The following is a 26387-nucleotide window of genomic DNA, read 5'->3' on the forward strand; positions in this document are numbered from 1 at the left end:
GGTACCATGGAAACCTAGTGAGGGGAAAAGGTTGGCATATTTTGATTTTTTTTTCACTTTTGTTGAACAGTTCTGCCACTTTTACAATATAAAGAATGACAAAGTGAGGTTGTGATTTAAAGAAAATTTCCTTTCCTTTTGCAAAGGTGGCTTACTCCCAGAATGTGAGCTTGCCTTACCGATAAACGAGGGCTACAAGAAATTATTAGAAAAAAGAGAAGACAGATTTAGTTTCTGATCTCAGCTTTGACTACAACATATTCATACTTATTAAAGTGTAAAAGATACCTACCACTCAATGTACAGTTAGAAGGCACATATGGATACAAGACAGAATGGCACGGAACCAAGCAAAGAGAGAACAGGTTTGCTCTGCTGTGCTAAGCTGATGTATTTGAAGTGACCAGATAAACTACCGTGCAAAACTGTCTCAAAACAAGTGAAACAGAAAGCTTAGCTAAAGGTACATGTGATGGTGGTGCGCTTGCTCTCTGGTGCTCCCAGGAGTAGCTCTGGTGTGACCCTCGTGGGACAGGTCTGGCAGATCCATTCTGCTCTACACATGAGGACACAGATGTGATGAGAAGTTATTGGATTGTATTCCCAAATCTGTCTCTTATATGCCCTTCCTGTTTCAAATTCTAGTTTCCTGGTACAGGTGGTTCTTCCATCAAATGACAGAAGGGAGAGGAGATATTGTCAAGTTGAAAATATTTGGTCTGAAGTAGCACTGGTTGAAATGTTTTATTACCAGTTCCTTTTCTTACTAAATATGCCTTCCCAGTAAACAATTTTTTTTTCAGTATGACTATATTTTTGCCTTGATTTCCATACACTGTTTTTCTAAAGTCCATTGAACCTTTTTCCTGCCTCTTATCCCATGTAACTTTTCCCAATTACAGACAAATTGTTAACTTTTTCAGTGAAGAAGCTGTGTGGAAAAACTAAAGTGCTAATTTTCAGAAATTTGATTTCATTTTAAATTTACCTTTAAGAAACAGAATATAGAGATCTTTCTTTCTGACCCTGAGGTTGAGCTACAGCAAGCAAGATGTCTGGCTCCTCTGTTAAGAGACAGAAGTTGGACCTGCCAGTTTCCAGACAGCCACCAACATTAAAAAGAGCAGAAAAAAAGTGGAGCAGCATTTCATTGTGGTGGTTACCTTAATACCAGTCACACCTGGACAAGAACTACTAGGGACTAAAGAATGAGCACAAAAGCAACTGGAAGGAGTCTCCTGAAGCCTCAGTTAGGTACCCTGGGATGGTGCTGTGATCTTTTTTTTATTTTTGTGATAATACATTCAGGGACTGACTAGGACTGCTACTCAGGAAGAAGGATATTTCAAATGTCATAACAGACTCTGCTTCCATTTTATTGTTGTTGATTGATGTACCAAATTCAACCAGCTCATTCCCAGCTAACTGCAGGAAACACTCTTCACTACAAGGGAGAAAGGGCTGTACCTCTTTTGAAATTTTTTTGTAAAATAGTCAAGAAGAAATTCAATGTCCTGTTCAACCTCTTACCACACTGACAAATACTTTTAATGATAATTGTTCTATTTGAATAATAGGCTCCTAATAGAATATGGGTTGCAAATACAGTAAATTTCATAGCAAAGGCCAATTTTCCAAAGATAGGGCTACAGTTACGTGCTGCCACTTAAGCGATACTGGCAAATTGTCAGAATTTTCTGGCATTTGCTGGTTTTGTGCAATATTCCTGAAACAAATAAATATAATCCTCATGTTTTTCCATTTCCGCTAAAGAATACTTACAGAAAGGTCACATTTTTTTCTATTACAAGTTATAGCTGAGCTCAAATAGAATGCAATTATTAAATTTACTTTTTACTTGGAAAAAAATCAGGAAAAGCAAAGGTCAAGCAGCCGTCAATCATAAATCAATTTAATTAAAAGCGCACAAGATGTCAGGGATCCAAGAAATCCCAAAATACTTTATTTTTCAACTCACATGGTCCTTGATCCTTTCTTTTACACAAGTAAAGAAACACATTATGATATATCATGATGAAGAGAAGGTGTTCTGCATTATGAAACATGGGTCCTGCTACACATAAGTCATACTACACCACCTACAAGACAGATATACTTGAAAAAACAGAATTTGTTGGTGAAGAACCCACACAGTGAAAATGGTTAATGTCCCAGGGACGTCTTTTCTTGTAAGAATTGAGATTCCTTCCTTGGGGACATACTGCTTAGATCAAGATACTTGGTTCTCACCAAACAGTGATGAACATGTAGACGAAGAAAAATCAGTAATGAGGTAAATAATGCCTAAGTTCAGTTTCAGTCTATTCACATCCTTACGGCTAATTTAAAAACTGAATATGTAAAATGATGATCATCAAAATTCTAGATCACTTAAAGGACTGTTTCATTAGGTTATATGCAACGAAAGGAAGATGCAATAATAAACTGAAAGTTGTTTAATCAGCAAGAGATCAAACAGAATATACAAAAAATCTGATGGAATACAAACTCAAATTTCACAAGCTGGAGGTGGGGCTGAGTTAGCACGTTCCCCTGATTTAGTTTACAAATAGCTTCAGAACACCTGAACTGAATTTCAGGTTTTTTATTCAGCATGGCATCACCTATCACAGAAGATAATACCACAGCTCACTAAAACAGTCTCTATAAATTGTAGTTCAATCATGTAGAAAGAAATAGTTTACGATAAATTACAGGAGAAAAAACCAACCTGACTGCAAAGCTCAAGATTCGTAATATCTCAGAGGAAACAAACTGAGAATGATGTAAGAAGAGAAGGGTTAGAATAAATCTGATAAAGATGATAAAATCTCATTATTCACATGACTGAGAAGGCAAATGAACTCTAGATTAAGATCAAATTTCAAATCAAGCAAAACCTCCTAATTCTGAATATTTTAAATCCAACTAAAGTTTACTTTACTCACTTTTATTTTACAAGAGCCAAGTGGCTAAACTGCTCCAAACTAACAGCTTATGATTGGATCTGATAAACGGTGATCCACAAAACGGTGAGATTTTTCAGCTCTTCAGAATTTATTTTGCTAAGTAATGTCTCATTAAGTTTAGATCATGGACTGTAATGGAAAAAAAAGCACATTTGCCTTAGAAGGAAATACTGCTATGTATAACTTAATTATTCTTCCTACCACTGTATTGCTGAAAGCCCCAGGTCAGCCTCAAGTTATTGCAGATCCTGCTGAAGGAGAAAGTAAAAACAACTGTCCTCCCTCCACAAAGGTAAGAGTTTAAGATAAGGGATAAGAGGAGGATAAGGACAGATGGGAAGAACAAAGGAACAACAAGGCAACATCACATCTCCTAACAAGCCATCAGCAGTCCCAGCCCATCAGCATCCCACCTGTAGTCACATCCTTTGTCAACGCTTGAATCTGAAGGCGTGATATGGAGAAGGGGATGCTCTCAAAAAGCCTCTACCAAGCATGAGGAAACTATGAAGGAACCAAGCGGTGTTTTTTGAAAAATATAACAGGATGAGGATGATGGAGGTTGGTGTTGACACTTCTGCTTCAAAGAGATGGCATGAGGAGACAGAGAAAAGCTCATGGGGGAGTTCAAAATCCAAGAGGTATAGCTCATGTAGGACGTCAACAGGGAGATGCAATGAGGACAACACAATGTGGCGGGACACAAAACTGTTTGCAGCACCATTTTGAATAGGTGGGAGCAGGTTATGCCTGCATTAGCTGAAAAGCCATTGCAGTAGTCAAGACACAACGTAACAAGCCGAGACAAGAATTTCAGGTCTGTGGACCAGCAGAAAACATGTATTAAAAGGGAACTCAGGAGGAGTTCTGTAAGGCTTAGACATAGCCAGCGGCAAAGTGAGCTCCAGAGTCCAAAATTAAGTTAGATAACAAGCAGGTTGCTACAGTAACTAAGCAAGCAGTAGCTGGGGATGTCTTAGAGGGAAACAGGAGGAGATCAAGGTTTCTTTTCAGCTATATTGATATTGATGAGAAGATGTCAGAGAAAAATGTCAAGATTTCATTCCAGACAGAGGGAGGCACATTTGGGACAGGGAAGGCAGAAAGCAATCTGACTGTGTTCACAGCACAAACTCCTGAAGAGAAGCTGACAGCATAAGGCTGCTGCTTGTGAGGTATAAACCTTCAACTTTCGCCCAAAGAAATGAAAAAAAGAATGAAGAACAGGCATATGCTTTAGTCTGAATGATCTGTGTTCAGCTTCCATCACATGATACAGCCAAAAAACCCCATAAAAAGCAGCACAAAGTTTCTCTGAGGATGCTACCATTAAATTAAACAATAAATAAATAAAAAAAACTGTAAAAAATGCAGGACTTTTCCTAGAATAAGGTTTCCAAAACAGTTTTATTTCTGTTATTTGAAAGTTCTCAGGCTACATTTTTTCTAATGTCGTTTGTTTTCCCAGTTTCTTCATTTAAGCTATTTCTTCCTTCTCTTTGAATGAAACTTTTTAACAAAATATATTTTCTCATCTTCTTCTCATGTGCTTCTCCTAAGTTATACTGGTTTTCAGCATCAAAACGGGGTCCAGACACTGGCCCGCTGGAACACAAATCCCAGCTACCACAAAAACCACATTTCAGTTGCCAAATCTTTGCCCTGTCTATTGGCCAAACACTCTTCCTGGACGCAAAGAGCTCATCAAGCAAACAACTGTCACTACAAAATTCTCCAAGCCTTCCTGGTTGAAAAGACCCTCCACCACTAATTGGGCTCACGCTTGGAATAGTGTGTGAATTGTGTCTGAGCTTACACTTAGAGCTTTAAATCAAAAAAATAAGGCCTGCTTCAGACAGAAGTCTGCTCTTGGAAAGGGAGGCATGCCAAAGACCTCGTGCAAGCCACCAGGGACTTTGCTGCTGCTATTGATTGTACAAGGAAGGTTCACAGCAGCACACAGCTCCAAGACAAATTGCAGGATAAATAAATAATGCCACTCTTATTCCGCTGGCATGAGAGGAAGTCCTTTCCCAGGAAATGTGTCAATGCCCATTCACAAACCCAAATGAAACTTCAGGTAAATGCAACTGTCCTGAAGTTACTGCATCAAAGAATCGGTGGGGAAAGGTTATTTTCCTGTAACAGACCAATTGGTCTACTCAGCTTCCCTACAGGGGTCACAAATACAAGACTCAGCAAGTATCAAAGACAGAGTAAAAGCCAACCAAAAATCTCTGCAGTTTGTTCAGTTTAATTTCTAGCTCTGAAAGAGCTTTGTAAAAATTATTCTATGCTGTAATAGTTCTCGTTGTTGGAAAATATATGCTGAATTCAAGGATTTGATTACCGCCATTCTACATAATTTATTTTAAAAGTGAAATCATAGCGTAATACGATTAAACTTACATATGCTTTCAAGGCTACTACAACTTTGTCTCTGGTGACAGGTATTTTCCTGGCCAGCACCCTACACTGAAAGGCTCTAGATTCTAGAGTTTTGTGAAGTATTGGTGGAACAAATGAAGACAATGATTCATAGACTGCAAGGTCTTAAACAGCAAGACATTCAGTTTAAAAGAGTAAAGGCCAGGAATTGGTCTCGATGCCACAGTGGAGCGACCATGTCCACAGGTGATTCACATCGCTTCAAGGTCAGTGCAGTCCCTGATAAACCATGTATGTCTTCCAGATAGGCCCTAAGGTGCTGTGTAGTAAGTAAGTAGAAACAAATGTTGACTTAATATAATGATATATAGAGAAGATTGTAGCTGTTGAATCCATAGAGCTACTGTTAAGTAGTGACAAAGTCATTTTTAACACCCTATTAGGGGTAGAGCCTGTCTCGGGAACACTGTATATAGCCTTTTTGTGCTTCCTACTGCCCTGCTCCTCCCATTATCTCTCCTTCATGAGACTGAAATCAACCAACATATTTTATATCTAGATCTTTATTTTCTTCACACTTCAGTCTTTCCATAGGCCTAAAGTGTCTATAGTGGAACTAGGTTTATTTTTCTATTCGCAAGTACTTAATTCACCTACGCCACGTAGTAGAACGCAAATACGTACAGATGGTAAAACCTTCTTATGGAACTTACGGGCTTATGGAGCGAATGCCACAACAAACACAACAAACTCAGGGCAACAGCAGCACTGTAGCCATGCCTACCAATGCCTGCTGTCTTTGGGAACTCCAGCAGCCACTGCCTCATCTCTGATTCTCAACTGCTGGCGCAGGCTAACAGCCCCTGCACTTCTTATCTTTTCAATATGGCACTCTGCAATTATTTATGTGAGAGTTAAAAAAGTACAGCATCCCTAAAGGCATATCTTAACTTCAGAGAAAAATGGGAAAGGACATCTTATGAGTTCTGTTTTACGTATAAAGGGAATGAGAACTCCACTAAAAACAACAACAGTTTTGAAAACAACATCGCCAACATCTTTAAAGCCACACACCTCAAGACTACAATAAACTTCCCTGATAAATCATAAGAAACCAGGTTCTCACTCTAGGATACGATGCAGAAAGGGTGTATAAAGCACTGCACAGAATGTGTATGCGCTGAGTGAACTGTCAGGTATGCCCACCAGCACAGCATGTAAAGGCAGCTGCTCCATCTGCGCAAGATCTCTTCCCTCTATCAAGTTTCCACTTCAGCTGAAATGTCAGAAATTGGTGTCTAGGGAGAAAAAAGCAGAATGTGCACCAAAGATGAAAGGCATCTAGGCACAAGCACATCAAGATGCCACTGCAGAGTTAAAAAAAAGAAAGGATTGGCTGATTTACATTAGCAAAAAAGGTATGTTGCAAAGCCAGCATGCTTTAATATTTAAAGATGTATCACACATCAATAGCCTGTGATTATCTCCCTCTGAATTACTGCATCCTATCATGGCTGCAGTAAGGGAGAAAAGACATTCTTGATTTCTCAGTGTAAGAAAGGGGAACTACAGCATTAATTTGCATGTTGCCTTTCCATCTATGTGCAGTTTTGTGCAGTGTTTAAAATTGCATTGTTTAGTGACTATCTCCACAGTTTTGAAATCATATTTAGCAGAACACTTAAAGGTATTTACACTAAATGGAAAAATCATAAAGAGGTGGCATAGAATGTCTTAGCCACATTGAACTCCAAACACTGGAAATCTGTATTCAACAGAGAATAAAAACCATATTAAAAAAGTCAGCTGCTGTTATTTTCCACAGTTCCCTCTAGAGAGGTAAAATGATTTATTTTTGTTGATGATTAGCCGTGTGGTCTTTTTAACTGTGGGTTTTTTTCCTTGATCAGTGCTCCAGATATGTATTTTTCTCCTCTCATTAAGAGTATTTGCATTTCTGTATTTCCAACAGTTCTTGAGTGTTCATAAAAGGGGGGATGGGGGTGGCCAGGGGAAGGGAGGGGAGAAAGACCAGTAAAATAAAAGGTCATTTAGTTACAAGGTTCTAAGATTTGTGATTGGAAATGGTCCTGAATGAGGCAAAGTCCTTAATTTCAATGGGCCCTGTCACCGTCCTTCATCATTGGTAACGCCATACGGCAACACAATTCTAAACTGCTGTTTTAAAGACTCCCTGCTAAGCAGTTTTTCCATTGTTTTTCAGAGCTGAAAACAACCTTTTTTAAGTGCGCTGGCTGCTGTCAGGTTTACCTCCACGTGCTGGATTTACATCCAGAGATGCTGGCTACAGATACATTAGGAAGACAGAAAGACCAGATCCCCCAAAGGCTTCCTCCCACCTGCCCGTGGTGGTTCTCCTGCCAGCTCAGAGGTTGGCAGCACCGCGGTGTACGACAAGGAAAGATGATGGGAAAGTAGCTCGGCTTTAGTGCAATTACTCTGAAGCCTTTAGCATTGATCTGAATGAGAACTTGCAGCAAAAAAACCCTCTTCTGAATAGGTCTAGTGTGAGTCAAGGCTGGCACCACATTCCCATCTTTCCTTCGTCACCAAAGTAGCAATTACCTCAGCATAATTCCACATTATGGCTGAGATCAGCTTCTCCAGTCTCTTTGACAATAGTGGTTGTTAGTATTTCTTAAGAGCACTTAAAATTCCTCACAGCAGTTGTATTCTACCTGGTAGCTCCATGTTTGAGTTGGTATGGCCACTAGGCAAAGGTCAGTTATTTTCAGCTCTTCTTTCGGATTTATTTGAAAAGGCAGCCTGATAACCAATGAGCTTTTTAGGTTCTTTGCAAGTGATATCCATCCACAGTTTGGTACTTTTCTAAGAACTTGTTTACAATGCAGCTGGTTTCCTCTCTAAGGCTCTGGTAGATCTTTACCCCCTGAAATCCCATGTTAACTTTGAAATAAAAAAAAAATATCTTTTTTTTCTTCATATTTGTTTAAACATTCTGTTTCTTTCTATGAAAAGAAACCGTGCTGTATAGCTTTGCTACCCTTACCCTGCATGTAATCAATACTGTAGCTGGTCGCTCCCTGTCTGAGCTCTCCATTGGTTCATGTAACACTGCTCATGTAGATGAATTCTCCTATTTTGCTGATGCTTTTTCTTGCAAAATCACTGTTCAGCTTCTTGTTATTTGTTTTAGCATCAGTGATTTCTGCCCTTGCCCAGCCAGCTACTTTTATTAGCTTAGCATCATACTTTTTGGATATGTTTTTAGCAGTAATGTTTCCATTATCCAATCGATAACAGTGGCACAGCACACAGGGATGTTTGCTAGCGTTCACCTTGACCTTATTTGTTTCTTAGTTCTTCAACTTAGGGAATGTTTTGCATCCCTGTGTACAGCCACGAAAATCTGATTCTGTAGGGCTACAAGTTGATCTGCAAGATCCTTTCACAGTCTGGCAAAGCCTCTTGAAAACCAAAGAAATGAGAGCAGCCTACACATTTATCCGCTGCTCTGCAATGGCTAGGATGCATATCTAGTCCATCCAAAGTGCTGAGAGACTCAGCTGAGCCTGTTACTTGTTTTTCATCCAGTCTCCCTTTACCTCTCTTACACTGAAGAAGCCTCAACATCTCCCCAGCTGCAGTATTCAGCAAGATCACCCTGTCAGGGCAGTCTAATAAAACTTCAACATTTCCACTACTGAGGAAAAAAAATCTCTTTTTCCCAGGCTCCATTGCACCCTCAGTCCTTTAATCCCTCAGTGTCATTAAACCCGTGCTATCAGATGCCATCAGCTTTTCTGATGGGATTTCATCCATTTCCATCTCCCGAGAGTTTTTCAGTCTCTTGCAGCTTCTGCTAATGCTGGGCTCAGGTTTTCCAGCTTTCACTCCTGCTTGGCATGAGGGTTGTCTAGAGTAGTTAAAGATTTCTTTGAAGTGATCTGCACATCTGCTTTCCCCTCTGTATTAGCTGTGAATATTTTTTGTACTTTTTTCCTTTGGCATGTTTCCTCCACTTAGTCTCTTGCTTTGTCTTTTCCCATTATAGCAGCAGCATCTGCTTTATCTGTTACATTTTTCATCTTTTTCTGTCTTCCCTTACAATGCTCTTCACTAGTGGTTTAGCTTCTGCTACTCCTTCTGTGCCTTCTTCCATATTTTTTTTTTTTATTCTTACCAATTTGGAATTCTCCCTTCTCTTGGCAAAGGGCCACACTTTCTGCCTGTAATTTTCTCCAGTTATGACTCTTGCAGTTTAATAACATTGCTGCTGAGCTGATCTCGGGGCTGCTGAGTCACTTTCACCTGTGTTTCACAAAGCCTCAAACCAATTCCTCGGCTGAGGAATCTGAGCTTTCTCACAGGATCTTTCTGCTGTGCCATTTTGTACTGTTTGCCAATGCCAACTACTGCTCGAAGACACTAATTTGCGGTTTCATGTACAGGTTGGCAATGCCCAGATTTTGGTCAGTGGTACCAGTGAGACACCAGTGGTACTGTGCCTTGGACAAATGAGTTGAATTTTGTCTTGCCATCTACCAACCATGGAAGTCTGTATGAATAACTGCAATGCTTTCAAGAAATGGCATGAAATCTAACTGAATGACTCTTTGGCAAGAGAAGAGAAGAACAGCATTCTGATTTAAAATCTCGTGTCCTACCTCAGCTCAGGGCCTGTGCTGCTGTATTAAAGGAGAAGAGCAGAGAGTGACCCCCCCCTGGTCTATCCTCCCAGTTTCTAACACTAAAAATGATGGACTTTCTGCACCAGATGTTTCACCAAACCCACTGTATTTAAACAGCCAATAATGGAAATATCTTTCATGATTCCTTCTAAACTCTATTTGAATTGATTTATACTTCGGGATCCATGATATTCTTTGCCAACAAAGCAACATAAAGTTGTGAATAACACCCACTTGATCTTTTTAACCACCTGAGAGATCCCTTCAACACTCTCTAGTGATATCTTAAGAGGACCCATGAATATTTGTTCACATGTCAACATCTCCCTGTCTTACATGATTTTATACCATATTTCCTGCACTGCCTTTTCCTCTGTTGTCTCTTGGTTACGTACAAGATGTGTAGCTCACCTAGCCCCTTAAGGTCATAATTTTTGGTGGCAGACCTTGGAAAAAGTAGTCTCATATCCACATGCTCATAATCCACCTTCACAGAGATATAAATACATTTGTACGGCATCACATTCTCACCAGAGCCCACTTCCCACACTGATCTATGGACCCAGTAGTTCTATTTTTTTTATTACCATTTCTAGGAATTTGCAAGCGTGTAATTTGGACCTACTGATCTTTAGTTCTTGTCACCATTACGGGAAGTCTTTATAAACACAGATGGCACACTTCCTCTCTTCCATTCCTCCTCTACTGCTATTAATGTAAGCAGCAACTTACTCCACAATAAATAATTCAGCGGGTTTGTAGAGCAGTTCTTTCAGAAGTCTGAGGAAGACTCATTAGAGGAACCCTTGGAAGTTCTAAAAGAAGAAACTTAAAACTTCAGAGAATTCTGAAAGAGTCCAGCTAAGGGCTACAGAGATGATCAAGGGAATGGAGCACCTCTCTTATGAGGAAAGGCTGAGAAACCTGGGTCTGTTTAGCCTGGAGAAGACTGAGAGAGGATCTCATCAATCCTTATAAATATCTAAAGGCTAGGTGTCAAGAGGACAGGGTCAGGCTCTTCTCAGTGACAGGACAACGGGCAATGTACACAGGCGTCAAGAGGACGGGGTCAGGCTCGTCTCAGTGACAGGACAACGGGCAATGTACACAAGCTGAAACACAGGAAGTTCCATCTGAACGTGCAGAAAGAACTACTTTGAGGGTGACAAAGCACTGGAACAGGCTGCCCAGAGAGGTTGTGGAGTCTCCTTCTCTGGAGATATTGAACTACTTTGAGAGTGACAGAGCACTGGAACAGGCTGCCCAGAGAGGTTGTGGAGTCTCCTTCTCTGGAGATATTCAAAACACGCCTGGATATATTCTTGTGCCACCTGTTCTAGGTGACTCTGCTTTGGCAGGTGGGTTGAACTAGATGATCTTTGAAGGTCTCTTCCAACCCCTACAATTCTGTGACTCTAAAGGTTCCTCTAAAGAGAATCCTAGCTTTTTTAGAAGCCAGTCATCTGTCTTGCTATAGGCTTTGCCTATTTAATACCATTCATTTTGTCAAGATCTTTCACTCATGGAACCACTTTGGTTGATACTTACCAAGATTCCCTGTAGACCATTATTATCACATCCTAGGTCAGTCATAAATATGTCAAAATGAAAGTTGTATCATCACATCCTGTCAATAACACTTTGGCAGTAATTGTTGAAAACACCTCTGTTCTCATTGCCATGTTCTTTGGGACTGGAGCAGTAGATCTTTTAGCAACGGCTGATCTTTTAGTAACTGGCTTGGAGCTAGCATATATTCCATACTGTTGATGAAACTATGAGTGACTTTTCCACAGCAGTTTCCATTGTAAGTATTGCTTGGTCATAATATGTGTAAAAACTATGATCTGAATAGCTGAGATACTTCTTCTCTTCTCTAAAATACTTCTGATCTGCATCTGCTCTTACTGACACGTTGATTCTTTTTAAACCAAGGCTGGCACCTCCATCACGATCTAAAGGATCCTTATAGACCTTTATCATTCCTTGTCTGAATTATTATACGAACAATATCACAGTCAAGGTGCCTGTGGTGTTTCTTCCCAAGGTACTTTCTGTTGGCAGACCTTAACTTTTCAGGACCTTAGCTTTGTGAAGCTATATATCATGAGCACTCATAAAGTACGAGCATTAAGTAGTGTTTTGCACAGTCACTTTTACTATAGTGGTAGCCTGATCCCTCTTGCCTTCCCATTTTCCTGAGCTCATTTTTACCCACCAACAATCATACCACAATGCCACATATCTACTTTTCATTCTTTCCAGCACTGCACTTCTGATCTGCATCTTTTTAAACCAAGGCTGGCACCTCCATCACGATCTAAAGGATCCTTATGGACCTTTATCATTCCTTGTCTGAATTATTATATGAACAGTCAAGGTGCCTGGGGTGTTTCTTCCCAAGGTACTTTCTGTTGGCAGACCTTAACTTTTCAGAACCTTAGCTTTGTGAAGCTATTTATCAGGAGCACTCATAAAGTACAAGCATTAAGTAGTGTTTTGCACAGTCACTTTTACTATAGTGGTAGCCTGATCCCTCTTGCCTTCCCATTTTCCTGAGCTCATTTTTACCCACCAACAATCATACCACAATGCCACATATCTACTTTTCATTCTTTCCAGCACTGGGACCTTAATTTAGCATTTTTTATTCTTAACTCCCATCTTTTGCTCTTTTAAAGACTTTAAAGAATGTTTCTTTATATGGTAGCAGGACACGGGTTAATTCTGTTAAAATGCTGTATTAAAAATTACTTTTTGCAACTATTTTAATATTGTAGTGCCATAGGTGGGAAAGAGTCAAAAAAATTATCTTCTCTGACACCCACCCTGCACAATGGAAATTAGCACTTTAACACAGTAACTTTAATCACAGACAGACATACTAGCCTAATTTAGGTTTGTTTCAGAAATAGTTGGAAATTCTCAAAATGCCAATAGTTTGAATAAATTTAAATATCTGTTCTTTCCTTTCTGTTAAAATGCTGCATTAAAAATTACTTTTTACAACTATTTGAATATTGTAGTGCCATAGGTAGGAAAGAGTCAAAAAAATGCTCTTCTCTGACTCCCACCCATCACAATGGAAATTAGCACTTTAACACAGTAATAATTCTGTTAAAATGCTGTATTAAAAATTACTTTTTGCAACTATTTTAATATTGTAGTGCCATAGGTGGGAAAGAGTCAAAAAAATTATCTTCTCTGACACCCACCCTGCACAATGGAAATTAGCACTTTAACACAGTAACTTTAATCACAGACAGACATACTAGCCTAATTTAGGTTTGTTTCAGAAATTAGTTGGAAATTCTCAAAATGCCAATAGTTTGAATAAATTTAAATATCTGTTCTTTCATGTTCATGACTTTCGCCCCTTGGCGGAGAGTACACAGTTACTAGTTTTCTTCCTTTGCTCCAAATTTCTGTCATTATCCAATGTAACCAGCAGTTTTCTTATGCAAATACTCATTGTTCTCAGTGTGTTTGCCCTTCCTACAGCTTCTCATTTCATGGTAATCACACAAGATCTTTCTCTTTTTAAAATCATGCTGTACCAACAAGATAAAGAACATAAAAGGAGTTCAAGAAAAAACTCAGCTGAATGACATGAAAAGCAATGGAACATCTATTCATCAGTTTCTATTTCTTGAAAACATTGATCACACAGGAAAGGACTGTTAATCACCATATTACTGTTTTGTCTCATTTTTCCTTCCCTTTTCCTTGTGAAATACACGTTTTGAGCAAAGTCAACTCTCTTCTAAGGTAGCAAAATTGTAATTGAATCTATTTCTGTCCAACTAAATGAAATGCAGTGTCTCAAAGGTGTCACTTTTCTTTCTGGAAAAAGGAATGTTTTGTTTTGTCTGGTTCTCCCTCCTTCATATGTCATGATGTCTAATATTAAGAGGTGATCTGGAAAAAAATAAGCTCAAACTTCTTCATAAAGACTTAAAAGTTCTTTAGAAACAAGGAAAAGTGTGTATATGCCCCTTTGGTATTGCTCTGGTATTAAATATTCAGATTCCATCTGGTTCTTTACTCATAGCCTGCTTTGGAGAAATGACTATTCATCACAAAAGTAAAAATGCACCTCTTATTATCAGCAGGTTTTGTGAAATACAAAATTCCCGTAGTACATTTTATAAAGACTTTTTTTTTTTACACCGTAGTGGATATGTCTATCAGAACACACGTAAGCGTACAAGTAGAGTGTGCACAATTTTTCTAATCCCTGATCTCAAACTACTTGTGAGAAAATATAGAATTTCTTATGAACCAATATTTCAGCGTTAAAAAAAATCAAGGCAAATTTGCAATAGCCACAAATGAAGTAATCTACTCTGTTCACTTTGTAGGTCTAGAAAGTAAAGCTTTTAGTCACAAAGAATGCTTCTTTCATGATGTTGTCTATGACAATAAAAGCGAGTAACATTACCATGCAGACTAAAACCTCATAAAACTGGAACGAAGTTCTTCTGCTAAGTTAATGTTAAGCAACTAAACAGATGCCTACAACAGACATTTCATAATGAAAAACTTTATAAATACAATTAAGTCTGTAATTTGAATCGTTTTATGCAATATCATTAAATACAAAGACTGTCAGAAACAGAAGAGGGAAAAAAAAGAAAAGAATGCTACTGCTCGTTCTGTGATTTCCTGCCAGGATATTAAAGTCTTTCAAAATGAGCCACACATTTTTAACACAGACACTGTAGGATTAGGAAGATTGTGGGATCAAGTGTTCAAAAAACCAAAATGGAAATGCTTATCTAGTTATAGAAAGTGGATGAAGCTATTAATTTCAATAGTGTAGCATACTGTGTGCACACCTATGTCTCCCAAATGTAGGTAGTGAACATGTGCCAGCTTCAATTCTTCTTTTTTTTTTTTTTTTCAGTACATTGGAAGTTTCAGAGAATATTCAGAGAATATTCTGCATTTACTGAGGCAACAGTGAGATTCCATGAGATATTACATTAAAAGACTTTGACTGAGGTAAAAGCAGAAAGTTAATTAGGTTAGTACCTAAAGCATAACAGTAGCCTGCATCAGCAATTTACACACACTCCTTAATATATTCATATTTTAGAGAAAAAAAAAATCTCTTTAAATATAGAATCAAGTTTAAACTTTCTAAGAACTAGAATTATTTTGAAAGATTTCTCTTTGGTATAATCGTTTTCCAGCTAGTGTCTCAAATATATTGAAAAGAAACATCATTTCCAGCAGTGGTAAAACAGAGACTTTCAAGATCCCAAGACTATAAATACCTACATGCCTCCTTTAGGGATCTGCGTAATTGGCCTGACTTTCCAAAATTACTTTGAAAATAACAGGTTTCCTTGATTTCTGCTGACCATCTATAAATGTAAGCAGATTTAGCAGATTTCACCGGGAGACACAAATTTCTCAGTTTTTTGTTTGGTTTTGTTTTCGTTTTTTTTCAAAAACTACATCAACAATTTAAGTACCTCCATACCTAAAGCAAAGCATTCCTGTCTGGAAATCCCATCCTCTCCTTAAGCTGAGCTCCTTCCCTGGGAAACTGACTGTCAAAATGAGAAGCTATACTCTTAACATAAATGAGTCAGTACCCCAGAATGAGCAGGAATATCAAAGTAAAACATGTCTGCTTACCTTTGCCTTGCGAAAATGGTAGACGACCAGCATGCTTATGAAGTCCAGCAGCATACAGAGCGTTTGGAATGAGATGATAGCCAGCCGTAAATACTTGTCCTCCTGTGCATAGCAGGGAGTATCATCTGTACAGTAAGAACATCCTTCCCTGCAGGGCAGGCAGGTGTAGACTTCCTCCGACAATTCACCACCAGAAAAGCGATTTTCTGCATCCTTTCCTGAAAGTACCAGAAGGGTACAAGGGGAGACACCTTTAGTTGTAGAAGATGGGCAGTTCATCCACACAGGAGCAAACCAGTCCTCTGCTGACTCCCTTTCCCACCCTGTTGGCTTCTCATTAAGTTACAAAATGGTTTGCCAGGGTGGCTTTTCTCATTTCACCCTCCTTTGTCACATTCACAAAATGCAGACCAATTTAGACATGAGGGAAAGTGAGCTTATTAAATGCCAAATGCCTTCCCATTGTATTTAAAGTGGGCTAAATCTGCACGGGAAATTCTTTGAAGGAGAGTTCTGAATGGAGAAAAAATTACATCAAAGATTTGGGAATATGGAAAGGATTTTACACAGACACATGAAGAGCAGACCCATTAACTACTTCATGTTCAAAGTACAAGCTCTGATTCTATTTCAGATTTTTCCTCAATCTCATAAAGATGCTATCTAGTGAATTAATTAGCTTCAAATTAGATAAAAACCTTCTTAATTAACATTTGTTCAGCATGCTGTTGCATGATTCCACTACTGTGTCCCCAAAGCAAAACCAGTGCACTTACACTAAGTATAATTTTCCACTGTTCACACAAGCACACCAGGAAATCTGGAAGACCTATTGGCAAGTTAATATTTTGTCTACGAAAATCAATGACTCTTGAACTGACAGCTTGACCATCAAAGCAAATCCACCAACAGGGCACACAGGAGGATCCTTACTTTTTCTGATCCATGAACACTTGCCCGTAACCCCCTGTAAGACCGCTTACCCTACAGGCAACTAATGAAATAAAAAGGTGAAAGAAAAAGTGGACAAAAAAGAACATTGTGAAAGAAGAAGAAAAACTGAATTTGGTGAAATTGTTTAATATAAGCGAGACAGACTTCAGAGCTTCCAGAAACAAGAGAATGTGCATGAAGCCAAATCAATGGTGTGTTAAACTGTGATAACTTCTCTTGCTTTTCACAGGACTAGACAATTGCTCCAATATCTTCGATCAAAATTCTCCTCCATCAGTGAAAGTAGTAAATCATGCACTGTTCAGTCTTAATTCAAGAGACAGCCTGTTCCACCAACGTTGCACATGCAAAGTGGCTTATGAAACTCTCCTCAAACTTCCAGCTTGAAACATCCAAAGCAGAAGGTTATTATTTCTTACTTCCTCAAATCTATGTACAAAGGCACATGAGTTTACATCTGTTAACAGGCAAAAACTGGGAAAGGGACAAAGAGGCTGGATACCCAAATCTGTTTATTTGGCATGCCATTCCAGCAGCCCTGGGCTCCTCATCCTCAGTGTAGGATGCTTCACACCTGCATCCCGCAGTGTGCAGAGAACAGGCTGGTATTTCTCATGAAGACTGTGGATTTCTCTTTGGAGCTTTATTCTAAACAAAGATGTTGGAAACCTGAATATAGCAGAGTAGTGCTGACTCATGCTGCTAGCCAGATTTTCTTAGATACAAGCAGACAGCAATAAGACATCTTGTGTCTTTTTGACCCAGGCTGTGGGAGGCAGGAACGGAAATGCCGGAAAATAACTGTGCTTTGGCATCCCAAGGTGTACAACCTGTAAGGAACACTAATCCTGAATATATCCTAGGAATGGAACTTACTTTCACAGCAAACACCCATGGACCTCAGCCCATTATCATTCAAAGAGCTTTGCCACAAACAATCTTTTTATCCAACATTCTCTGTTTTCTAAATTACAGCCAGAGCAACAGAGCCACACTGTCCCCTGTCAGAGACAGGAGTCACAGTCTCCCACCTCCATATCCAAATCAAGAGTGTACTACCTACTGTCAAGAGTTCTCCACTTTATTTCCTTGACATCTGCACTCATGTCAACCTGCTTTTCCACCACACACCTGTTCCTTTATCATTTCCGTAAAGCCGCCCTTCAATTAGTCCATCTCCAAAAAGATCATTTAATCACTTTAAACCTTTACATTTCTGAGCCACACATGAACCATTTGTTAAAATGTTCTTATTGTGTTAATTAAATAGCTTATTTTCAGTGTAAAAACTTAACCACTGAAAAAAACATTATTTAAAACCTGAAGTTACGAGATTACTTAAGTCATAAATATCATATGAATATGGCTTGATAATTTTCCCTGGTCCTAAAATAGATATTCTTATTTTATTTCTGAAATGTTCAAACTGAAAGTTGTTGCAAATACATTATAATACAGATATACTGATATAATATATCAGTAAATATCCCAAGGATATGACTTCATAACACCACAGCAAGCCTTTGCTCAGATGTGCCTGGTGTCATGCTGTCTGCTGTATACAAAGGAAGATCATCCATATGCATCTCTTGCACTGCCAGCTATGACTGATTATCTGGTGAATACCTTTTGACTTTGTAATGATTCATCATTATAGCTAATATAAGAAAGATCCAAAAAATTGGATCTACTTGAGACTTACACAATGTCATAAGGAATTATGAACAATCCCCTTTTCCTTTTTTTCTCCCGGATGAAAGGTAAGAATATTTTTCAGACACTCTAAAAGAAGTTCTTGGGAAAGCACTGATCATTATTACATTTACCACTGACTAAGAGCTCGTCTGTCCACCCACACCCTTGCCCTGACTACACGTCTCAGGGCACTGCTCCCCACTTCATAGTCAAACATTTCTGCCCTTTACATCTGGCCCTGTCCCCTCAGCAAAGTCAATGTAACATCAATTCAAACCACAGACAGTCCAAGCCAAGCCTGAAGCTACTGCCTCTCAAAGCACTACTGGAAACTTCACTGCGCCATGCCTCCTCCTCTTTCAGCAGCTCTTTGGGATTACACATGCCTTCTCCAGTGAAGAAAAACACGTTTTCCTCCCAAAAAGATAGCAAAAGATTTTAGACACCAGTAAGAGAGACGGACAGGAAGCCAATTCTGCTTCATGTAAGGCAGCAGCAGTTTTAGCACTGACACAAATCAGATGGAAGCAAACACTGAAAGACTGACTGTGCTGCAGAAGTTCAAACTGAGGATGAGGAAGGTGTAAAAAAGTACTGTCCTCAAAGAAAAAAAAGGTAGACGGACAGGATGTAAGGCAGCAGCAGTTTTAGCACTGACACAAATCAGATGGAAGCAAACACTGAAAGACTGACTGTGCTGCAGAAGTTCAAACTGAGGATGAGGAAGGTGTAAAAAAGTACTGTCCTCAAAGAAAAAAAAGAAAAAAAATTGAATGCAGTAACAAAAAAAAAAAAGAAGGATAAAATGGAAGGAGAAAAGAATTGTTGGAAAGTAGGAACAGGGACACAAACTAATATGAAGTAGAAAAAAAATAGAATGCAGTAAGAAAAAAACAGGGATAAAATGAAAGGAGAAAAGAACAAAGAATTGTTGGAAGGTAGGAACAGGGACACAAACTAATATGAAGTATAAGGAAAATGCTTGAATACTGGAAAAATGAAACAAAAAGCAAAAATACTCCAGCTATGTCCCTTCTACTATATTTTTTTCCTAATTCTTCCCTCTTTTATCTCAGTCTTATTTTTCTGTCTGATTGGCCCATCTGTTTTTGAAACGGTCTCCTGAGGACAACTCTCCAACAGCTTTGGTTCTCCTAAGCACACTCTGCTACACAAGGAGTGCCTCAGCAGCTGCGACATTACCAGCTGAGATCTTCCTGCAAAGTAGGAACAGCACCACAGACTGCTAAGTGCCAGGGCAGGGATTGCTACCATCCCAAACAAAATCATCCCAGAACCCAGCCAAACCTCAGCAGATGAACACAGAGAGCAGAGCACGTGCTGAGCACAACTAAAGACTGAATCTGCTCCTGTTCTACTATGGCATATGTTAGGAACACCACCAGTAGCGTCAGAGATGCTGCAGTAACTCAGTGTGTGTGAATGTAACTGGACCTGCTACTATCACAAACCGTCAGTTGGCCATGGTCATAATCCTCACCCCAGAAAGGGATCGCTGGAGTCAGTGATAATCCTCATGCACACAAAGATCTGCACGCATGATTTCTATTGGAGACCCAAAGCCAAAGGGCAGGTGTAAAAATGGGAATTCCTGTTGAACTGGAAACCCCTCTCGGGACTTTTTATGTGATCATAACACTGTTAGAGACAATAAAGTCCCAAATCCAGACGAAAGTCACCTCTGATGCAAGCACTTTTTTGCACAGGGCAGGTTACGCATCTGAATGGCAAGAGCTGAGCAGAATCTCTGCAATACATGGATGATGCATTGCTAAAGAACAAACTTTTAGGTTGAACAGAGCATCGCTGTTCTACTAAGGATCTTCCAGTGCAAACCCCGATTATCCCGTGAGGCAGAGAACATAAGTGCTTTGGAGAAAGGTGTTACAAAAATTAATGTTAAAATATATGTAGTCAGCAGTTACTTTATTCTACCTGTACTTACAGTGCTACCTAAATGTGAGCCATTAGGAGAAAGTGAATAATCATGTACTCAAACACTTACAGGTTAATGCAACTTGCATACATGAAATACATTTTTTCTAAAATCAATTCCTGTCCTCAAAAGGGACTCTGCATTATGGCACTAACTCTGTGCCCCACTAGTACCCAGGGTCCTCCTTAACTAACGCAGAAAAAACAGGAAGGTTTTACTTATTTTGGCACCATCAGTTCTGAAGAATGAACTCAGGCTTGGGAAGGAAACGCTCTCCCTACCTGGTTTCCTACCCAGTGAGAGAACAGCCTAAATTTCAGCTGTGCCCCTGTCCCACACACACTTTGGGAGCCTGCAACATGTGCCACCTCCCCAGGAGCAGCAACACTGACCTGCTTCAAGCCAGAAAAGCAACCAATTTCCAGAATCTTTCCTGCACAGGACACTGTTTATGCAACATCGCATCTTTCAGATCTTTCAGACTCAAACCAAACATTCACCTGGACCTAAAGCAGAACCTTACCCTCACTTAAAAACTCTAATGCTTCGGGCACAATGTGCAACTGTAGTTAACCATATTTTGCTGCGGTGCAGAATCCCAGTATCATTGGGAAATACTCCCATTTCAAGACACAACGTACTCCATCCAATTTTTCAATACGCAGAAGTAAAAAACTGGTCATTTTTTCTATCTGCTTGCTTGCATCTCGAGACCTGCAAATCTTTCCTGCCTCTTTATTTTCTTTCACTAGAAATACTTTCTCAACGATTAACAATTCTACTCAGTTCCATCTCTTTCATCATCAGGCTTCACCAACCTCTCTGCACAAAGAGATCTTCAGGTCAGACAGATCCTGTAAAAACTCCCTGCTGGATTTGTGTCTAGAATCCTGTATTAGCATCATTTTGAACCTCCAGATAGCCTCCAGAGGCTAGGGCACTCTAGTTTGCCCCGACCAAAGAGAAAATTACTAGATTAATTTCCTCAATACTTGCGCTTGAGCACAGATGCCAGAAATCTTGATTTCCTCATAGCAAGACTTCTTTTCATGTTTTTAAATTTATTTACAAATCAAATATTCTTCAAGCGGGTATGTTTTACAGGATCCTCAAGAGTATTGTGAATGACAAACCAAAGGGCTAGAACCCCTTCAGTGGTTGTATAATCCGAGAGTTGCAAACCACGGGGGTTTTACTGTATAACCCTGACAAGGATAAAAAGGAGCCCTGCATTATTAATGCTAGCTCTGTTTTCATTTTTCTTTTTTTTTTTTTTTTTTTTAAACTCAAGTAAAGGCACTTACTCTGAAAGCTGTTCACTGAGAAGATGTTGGGATTATAGAATCCAGCCTTGCAAATACATTTGTAGGCTCCGAGCACAAATCCAAGGCCTTTAATTGGCATGCACTGTGAGAAAGGGAAAAAAAGAAAAGTCATGCAGATGATCATACAGATGTATACTCAGATGTACATTCAAGCATAAAAACATTACAAGATACTGTGAGCAGACTTCTAAGAATAAACAGGCACCTTTTGCAGTCTGACAGTATTTTCTCAGCGATGTTTCCCAATGTCTTATCAGAATTTTTTTTCCCATTATTTTTTTCTTGTCTTTCATCACCAGCAAACAGCAAAGACAGTTATAATCAACCATGTCCCACTGATAAACTGCCCCAGCGCCAAATCTGACTCTTGTACTTTGGCTCTAGGTGGGACACCAGGCGGCTGTGTTTTTTCCTGGAGAGCTTCCAGCACTTTTCCCTAGTGGAGCAGGTGGGGTTCCGACAGCTGGAGCTCACGGGAGGTGAAGGAGAATGTGGACACCTACAGCCAAGCCACCAGCCTTCTGTGGGCAGCACGTGCTGGTGCCCCTGCCACACTGGCAACCCTACCAGAGCCAAGACTGACCCAGCCAAAACAAAGCCAACAAAGGGTTGAAGAAAATGGCTGCAGACCTAAATCTGACCTAGGTGAAAGAGAGCAAACCTACGCCAATGGGAGCCCCATATTTCTAAGCTCCCTTGTCCCTTTTTGAGTTGAAACAAGTCTTAACTCCACTTCTGCTTAATTTTGACATCAGGACAACCACAGCGAATTTATTACAGTGACACAACATCTGCTGTCAGACCATTTCTGTACAACAAACACACTCTGCCTAGTACAGAGGGAAGAAACAGTTCAGCAACATAGAAGTAGAAACACTGGTAAAATCATTTTCCCCCAGTATAGCTTGTTTCACTTTTTCAGATCAAAGTAGGCTCCTGTACCAGATACCTTTCCCATCAGTATAGGAGCCCCCAAGAATAGGAACTAGACACTAGTAGTTCCTCAGCGAGCAGTTGGATGATTTAACTAAAACACCCTCTGCCCTCTCACTTCCTTATGTTTCACTTGTTTGTGACTGTCTAGGACTTTAGAATATGCTTCAATCTCTAACTGCCTGCGACTGGGAGGAAGATGCAGAGGACCAGGTTTAGTAAAAAAGATCTGAGTTTCGAAAATCAAATGCAAACCAAGAGGGGACAGTCTGCACTGATACTTAAGAAAAACTCATTTTTTTAATCTCAAATTTCAGCTTGGTGATATAATTCTGCCTGATGTTGGGATTTGATGTTTTTTGCTTTTCTTCGCCTCAGTTCCCCAGATGGCATCGTCTTTTCTCTCACCCTTTACCAATGTGATGTCCGTGCCCGCACTGCAGGCCCGCGGCTGCTATTGAAAAACAACTAATAAGCAGGAAACTGGCATGCAAGAACACTGAAAATTCATTCAGCCTTTGTATAAACACGAAAGCAAGAAAAAACAGAAAGAGAATGCAAAAATCATTTTTCTTCACAGTTCATCTTCACCCTACGGAAATGTGACTGTTGACAAGGTGGAGGACAGGAGAAATCGAAGTGGGATGAGCATGTGTGCAAGTCCAATGATGGCAAAACCTCTTTAATCAAGCACCAAAACGCAGTTAAAGTAGTAAAAAGAATTTTTCATGGGAAAATTCTGTTCTGCCTTTCTGGCACCTTGCTTCGCAATGCTGGTATAGACGGATCCAGATGGGTTTTGAATATCTCCAGAGAAGGAGACTCCACAGCCTCTCTGGGCAGCCTGTTCCAGGGCTCTAGCACCCACAAAATAAAGAAGTTTTTCCTCATGTTGAGATGGAATTTCCTGTGTTCCAGTTTATCCCCGATGCTCCTTGTCCTGTCCCTGGGCACCACTGAAAAGACTCTGGCCCCATCCTCTTAACACCTGCCCTTTAGGTATTTATACTCATTGATGAGACCCCCTCTTGGTCTTCTCCTCCCTAGGCTAAACAGAGCCAGGTCTCTCAGCCTTTCCTCCTAAAAGAGGTGCTCCATTCCCCTGATCATCTTCATAGCCATCTGCTAGATCCTCTCCAGTAGTTCCCTGTCTTTCTTGAAAATGAACAAAATATTTCAAACATTGTTATCTTTCCTTGGTCTAGAGTATTATCCTTGATTGCAGTCTTTGGCAGCTGTAATGAACACCTTAAAAACCACCGGTCAAACCCTGTTTCTTGCAATCCATATAACCTTATGCAGAGGTGCAATAGGGATCATAACATCAGTCGGTTGAAAGAGGGGAAGGAGAGAAGGACACAAAGCAACGCTAGATCCATTTAGATGCAGTTTCTAACTCTGAAATTCCACTGTGCTCAACACTGCATGGAAACAGAAGTGTTTACAGCCTGATTTTTTTAAGAAATTGCAGCAGCTAAGCAGGCAAGAACACTAAACAGCATGTGGCCAAAAACAGGGAAAATACTTTTCCTAGAAAGAAAAAATTTCCCTCTTTTTACAAATGACTTAATATTACATTAACCAATGGTGGTAAGTATTATGGTGAAAAAGGAAATACCAAGTAAAAATTGGCTGGTGTACAGAAGGAGTTTAACAAAGTCCAGATTCATTTAATCAGGGTTTTTCTGACAGATGCAGAAGCTTTTCCTGGCTGCCTGTGGATGAATCCGCACAACACACAGCCAGCACATGAAAGCAGCTTTTGTCCTTGCCCTGGCAAGTGGCACCCTGGTTCCAGCCACGCCAGGGGCAGACCCAGAGCCCGAGCCCTGCAAAGCTGCCCTAGCTCAGGGCACAGCACGCAGCCCACAGCGTCCGTGGTGGGCTTCAGCCTGCCAGGAGCACAGAGACTCAGCCGCCCAAAACAGACCGTGTAGGCACAGCCAGTAAAATATTAATCTGCTGCTAAATTACTTAAGATTTGATCCATATAGCACTTAGCACCAAAAAAAGCAGATGTGTGAAAAACATCTACCTTCACATAAGCAAAAAAAAGGAAGCAGAAAACTGACCTGGTTTCAAGTTTCGCTAGAAATTCGAAAGAAAACCTCTAGGAATAAACCCACCATATTCCTGAGTATTTTCTTCTTCATTAGTGGCCATCAGCTTTTTAAAAAAACATGCTTTATTTAATTCCTAAGAGCAGCTACCTTAGGTTAGACGAGATGCTCCCCATTTAGCCTTGGAGCACATCTCTTACGTGCCCAGTGGCAAGTGTCGAGGCAAACAGTGAACGAGCAGGGTGGCCATCGAGTGAGCCTTTCCCCATAAGCCCTTCAGGACACCACACTCCTAGATGGAATTTATATTGCTTTACCTTCCAGCCAGTAATACTTATAGATGGCTTGGTTACAACTCAATACAGCTTTATCATTATCTTTGGTAAAAAGAGAATAACAGGTGTCTGTACAATTCACAAAGCACATTTATTCCAGCTGTCTGTTCCCTGGTTTGCAAGTTTATACTTTCACCTTTACAATATTTGTATAAAGTAAGGACTCCTACGTTTAACACAGTATGCTTTAAATTATACAGTCAGCTCAAAAAATAAGATACACAATGAATATGTATCTTAAAATTATTTATAAATAAACAGGCCCTGAATAAACAGAGACACATCATCTAAACCAGTTTAAAAAGGTTGTATTGGTTTCATTTTTATGCTGCTTGTTGTAAAGGACAAATTTGGAAAAATCTGTGGTGATAAAGAATATATCTGCTGGAAAGAAAATAAATCCTTCTAATAACCTGTGCAATTGCTTTGGAAGTCTGAGCCAAATCTTCTGGCATAAGAGAGGCAAAGCCCTTCATCAGATATAATTAGCCAGAAATCAAGTGACAAAGTATTCAGCAGATACACAAAGCAGGTGTTACATCCACATCAGAAAAGAGAAGGAAAGAACAAGGCAAACAGAAACTAGTATGTTAAGAGAAAGCGTGTGGCATGATGTCCTACATGTAATTTAGAAACTTGGATAAACCACCAAATAAATCTGGCCCATGGCGTTCTGGAGCACAAGGGCCAAAACAGTAATTTTAGAATTAAAAAAGAAAAGAAAAAAGACTAAAAATACAGCTATCCTTGCTTTGGGTATTTCAAGTTTTTCAAAGAGCATCTTTCAAAATTGGTATTTCCACATGATACAGCAATGGGGATGTCTCCCTTTTCTGAAGTTGATCCCTTGTTGAAGGGATGTAATAAATGCAATGCAATGACCGAAAAAGCTTAGCAAGAATCATACCAATAAGCCCACATTTCTTTGCTCTGCTGTGGGGCAGCACGTAGGGAATTTCTAGAAAATACTGTGTACGAAAGAGTCGTTTTGTTCCTGGCATATGATGGCAGCTGGAGCAGGTCAGTGACCTGCCAGACCCTCAGAGCTCCTTTCTGATGCTGTTTACCATGTTGTCATGTGCACTCACTCATAAAAATAAATGAAAAAAGACAAAAGTCAGAGTAAAATTCTGCCTGCCAAAGCCAACGAGAAGTCTGTTATTGAAAAGGCTTAACTTGTTATATTTTCTCGTTTCATTTACCCTTCAAGAGCAGGGTTTTGTGCTCGGAAGCGAGCAGTGAGGACATCCATGAACCTGGTGCATCATCTGGGAGCCCCCCGCTTGCCCCCAGACAGCTCGGGAGGCAGCCAGCCCCCAAAAAGTGCTACCCATAAGCTGCTTCTCTTCAAATACAACATTTTGCTTCAAAAGGACAGGACAGAGCTGGCCACTCCATAATTTACACTGTGGGGTTACTTGGTAGGCCCCCGTAGTTTTCTCCTACTTTCTG

At 39.8% G+C, this 26387-nt stretch overlaps 1 protein-coding gene across 2 annotated transcripts in view; it reads right to left on the bottom strand.

The window, feature by feature from the left end:
- GPR158 (G protein-coupled receptor 158) overlaps positions 1–26387 on the bottom strand; it is a 204503-nt gene that overhangs the window by 82727 nt on the left and 95389 nt on the right. For both annotated transcript variants that reach the window (XM_014946480.1, XM_014946489.1), the window contains exons 3-4: positions 21587–21689; positions 15677–15894 (exon numbers count right to left, since the gene is read on the bottom strand). In XM_014946480.1, coding sequence (XP_014801966.1) covers positions 15677–15894; positions 21587–21689 — 321 coding nt within the window. The remainder of the gene's footprint in view (positions 1–15676; positions 15895–21586; positions 21690–26387) is intronic.

This window comes from Calidris pugnax, unplaced genomic scaffold (genome assembly GCF_001431845.1).
Source record: "Calidris pugnax isolate Ruff unplaced genomic scaffold, ASM143184v1 scaffold19, whole genome shotgun sequence".
Taxonomy (NCBI): Eukaryota; Metazoa; Chordata; class Aves; order Charadriiformes; family Scolopacidae; genus Calidris; species Calidris pugnax.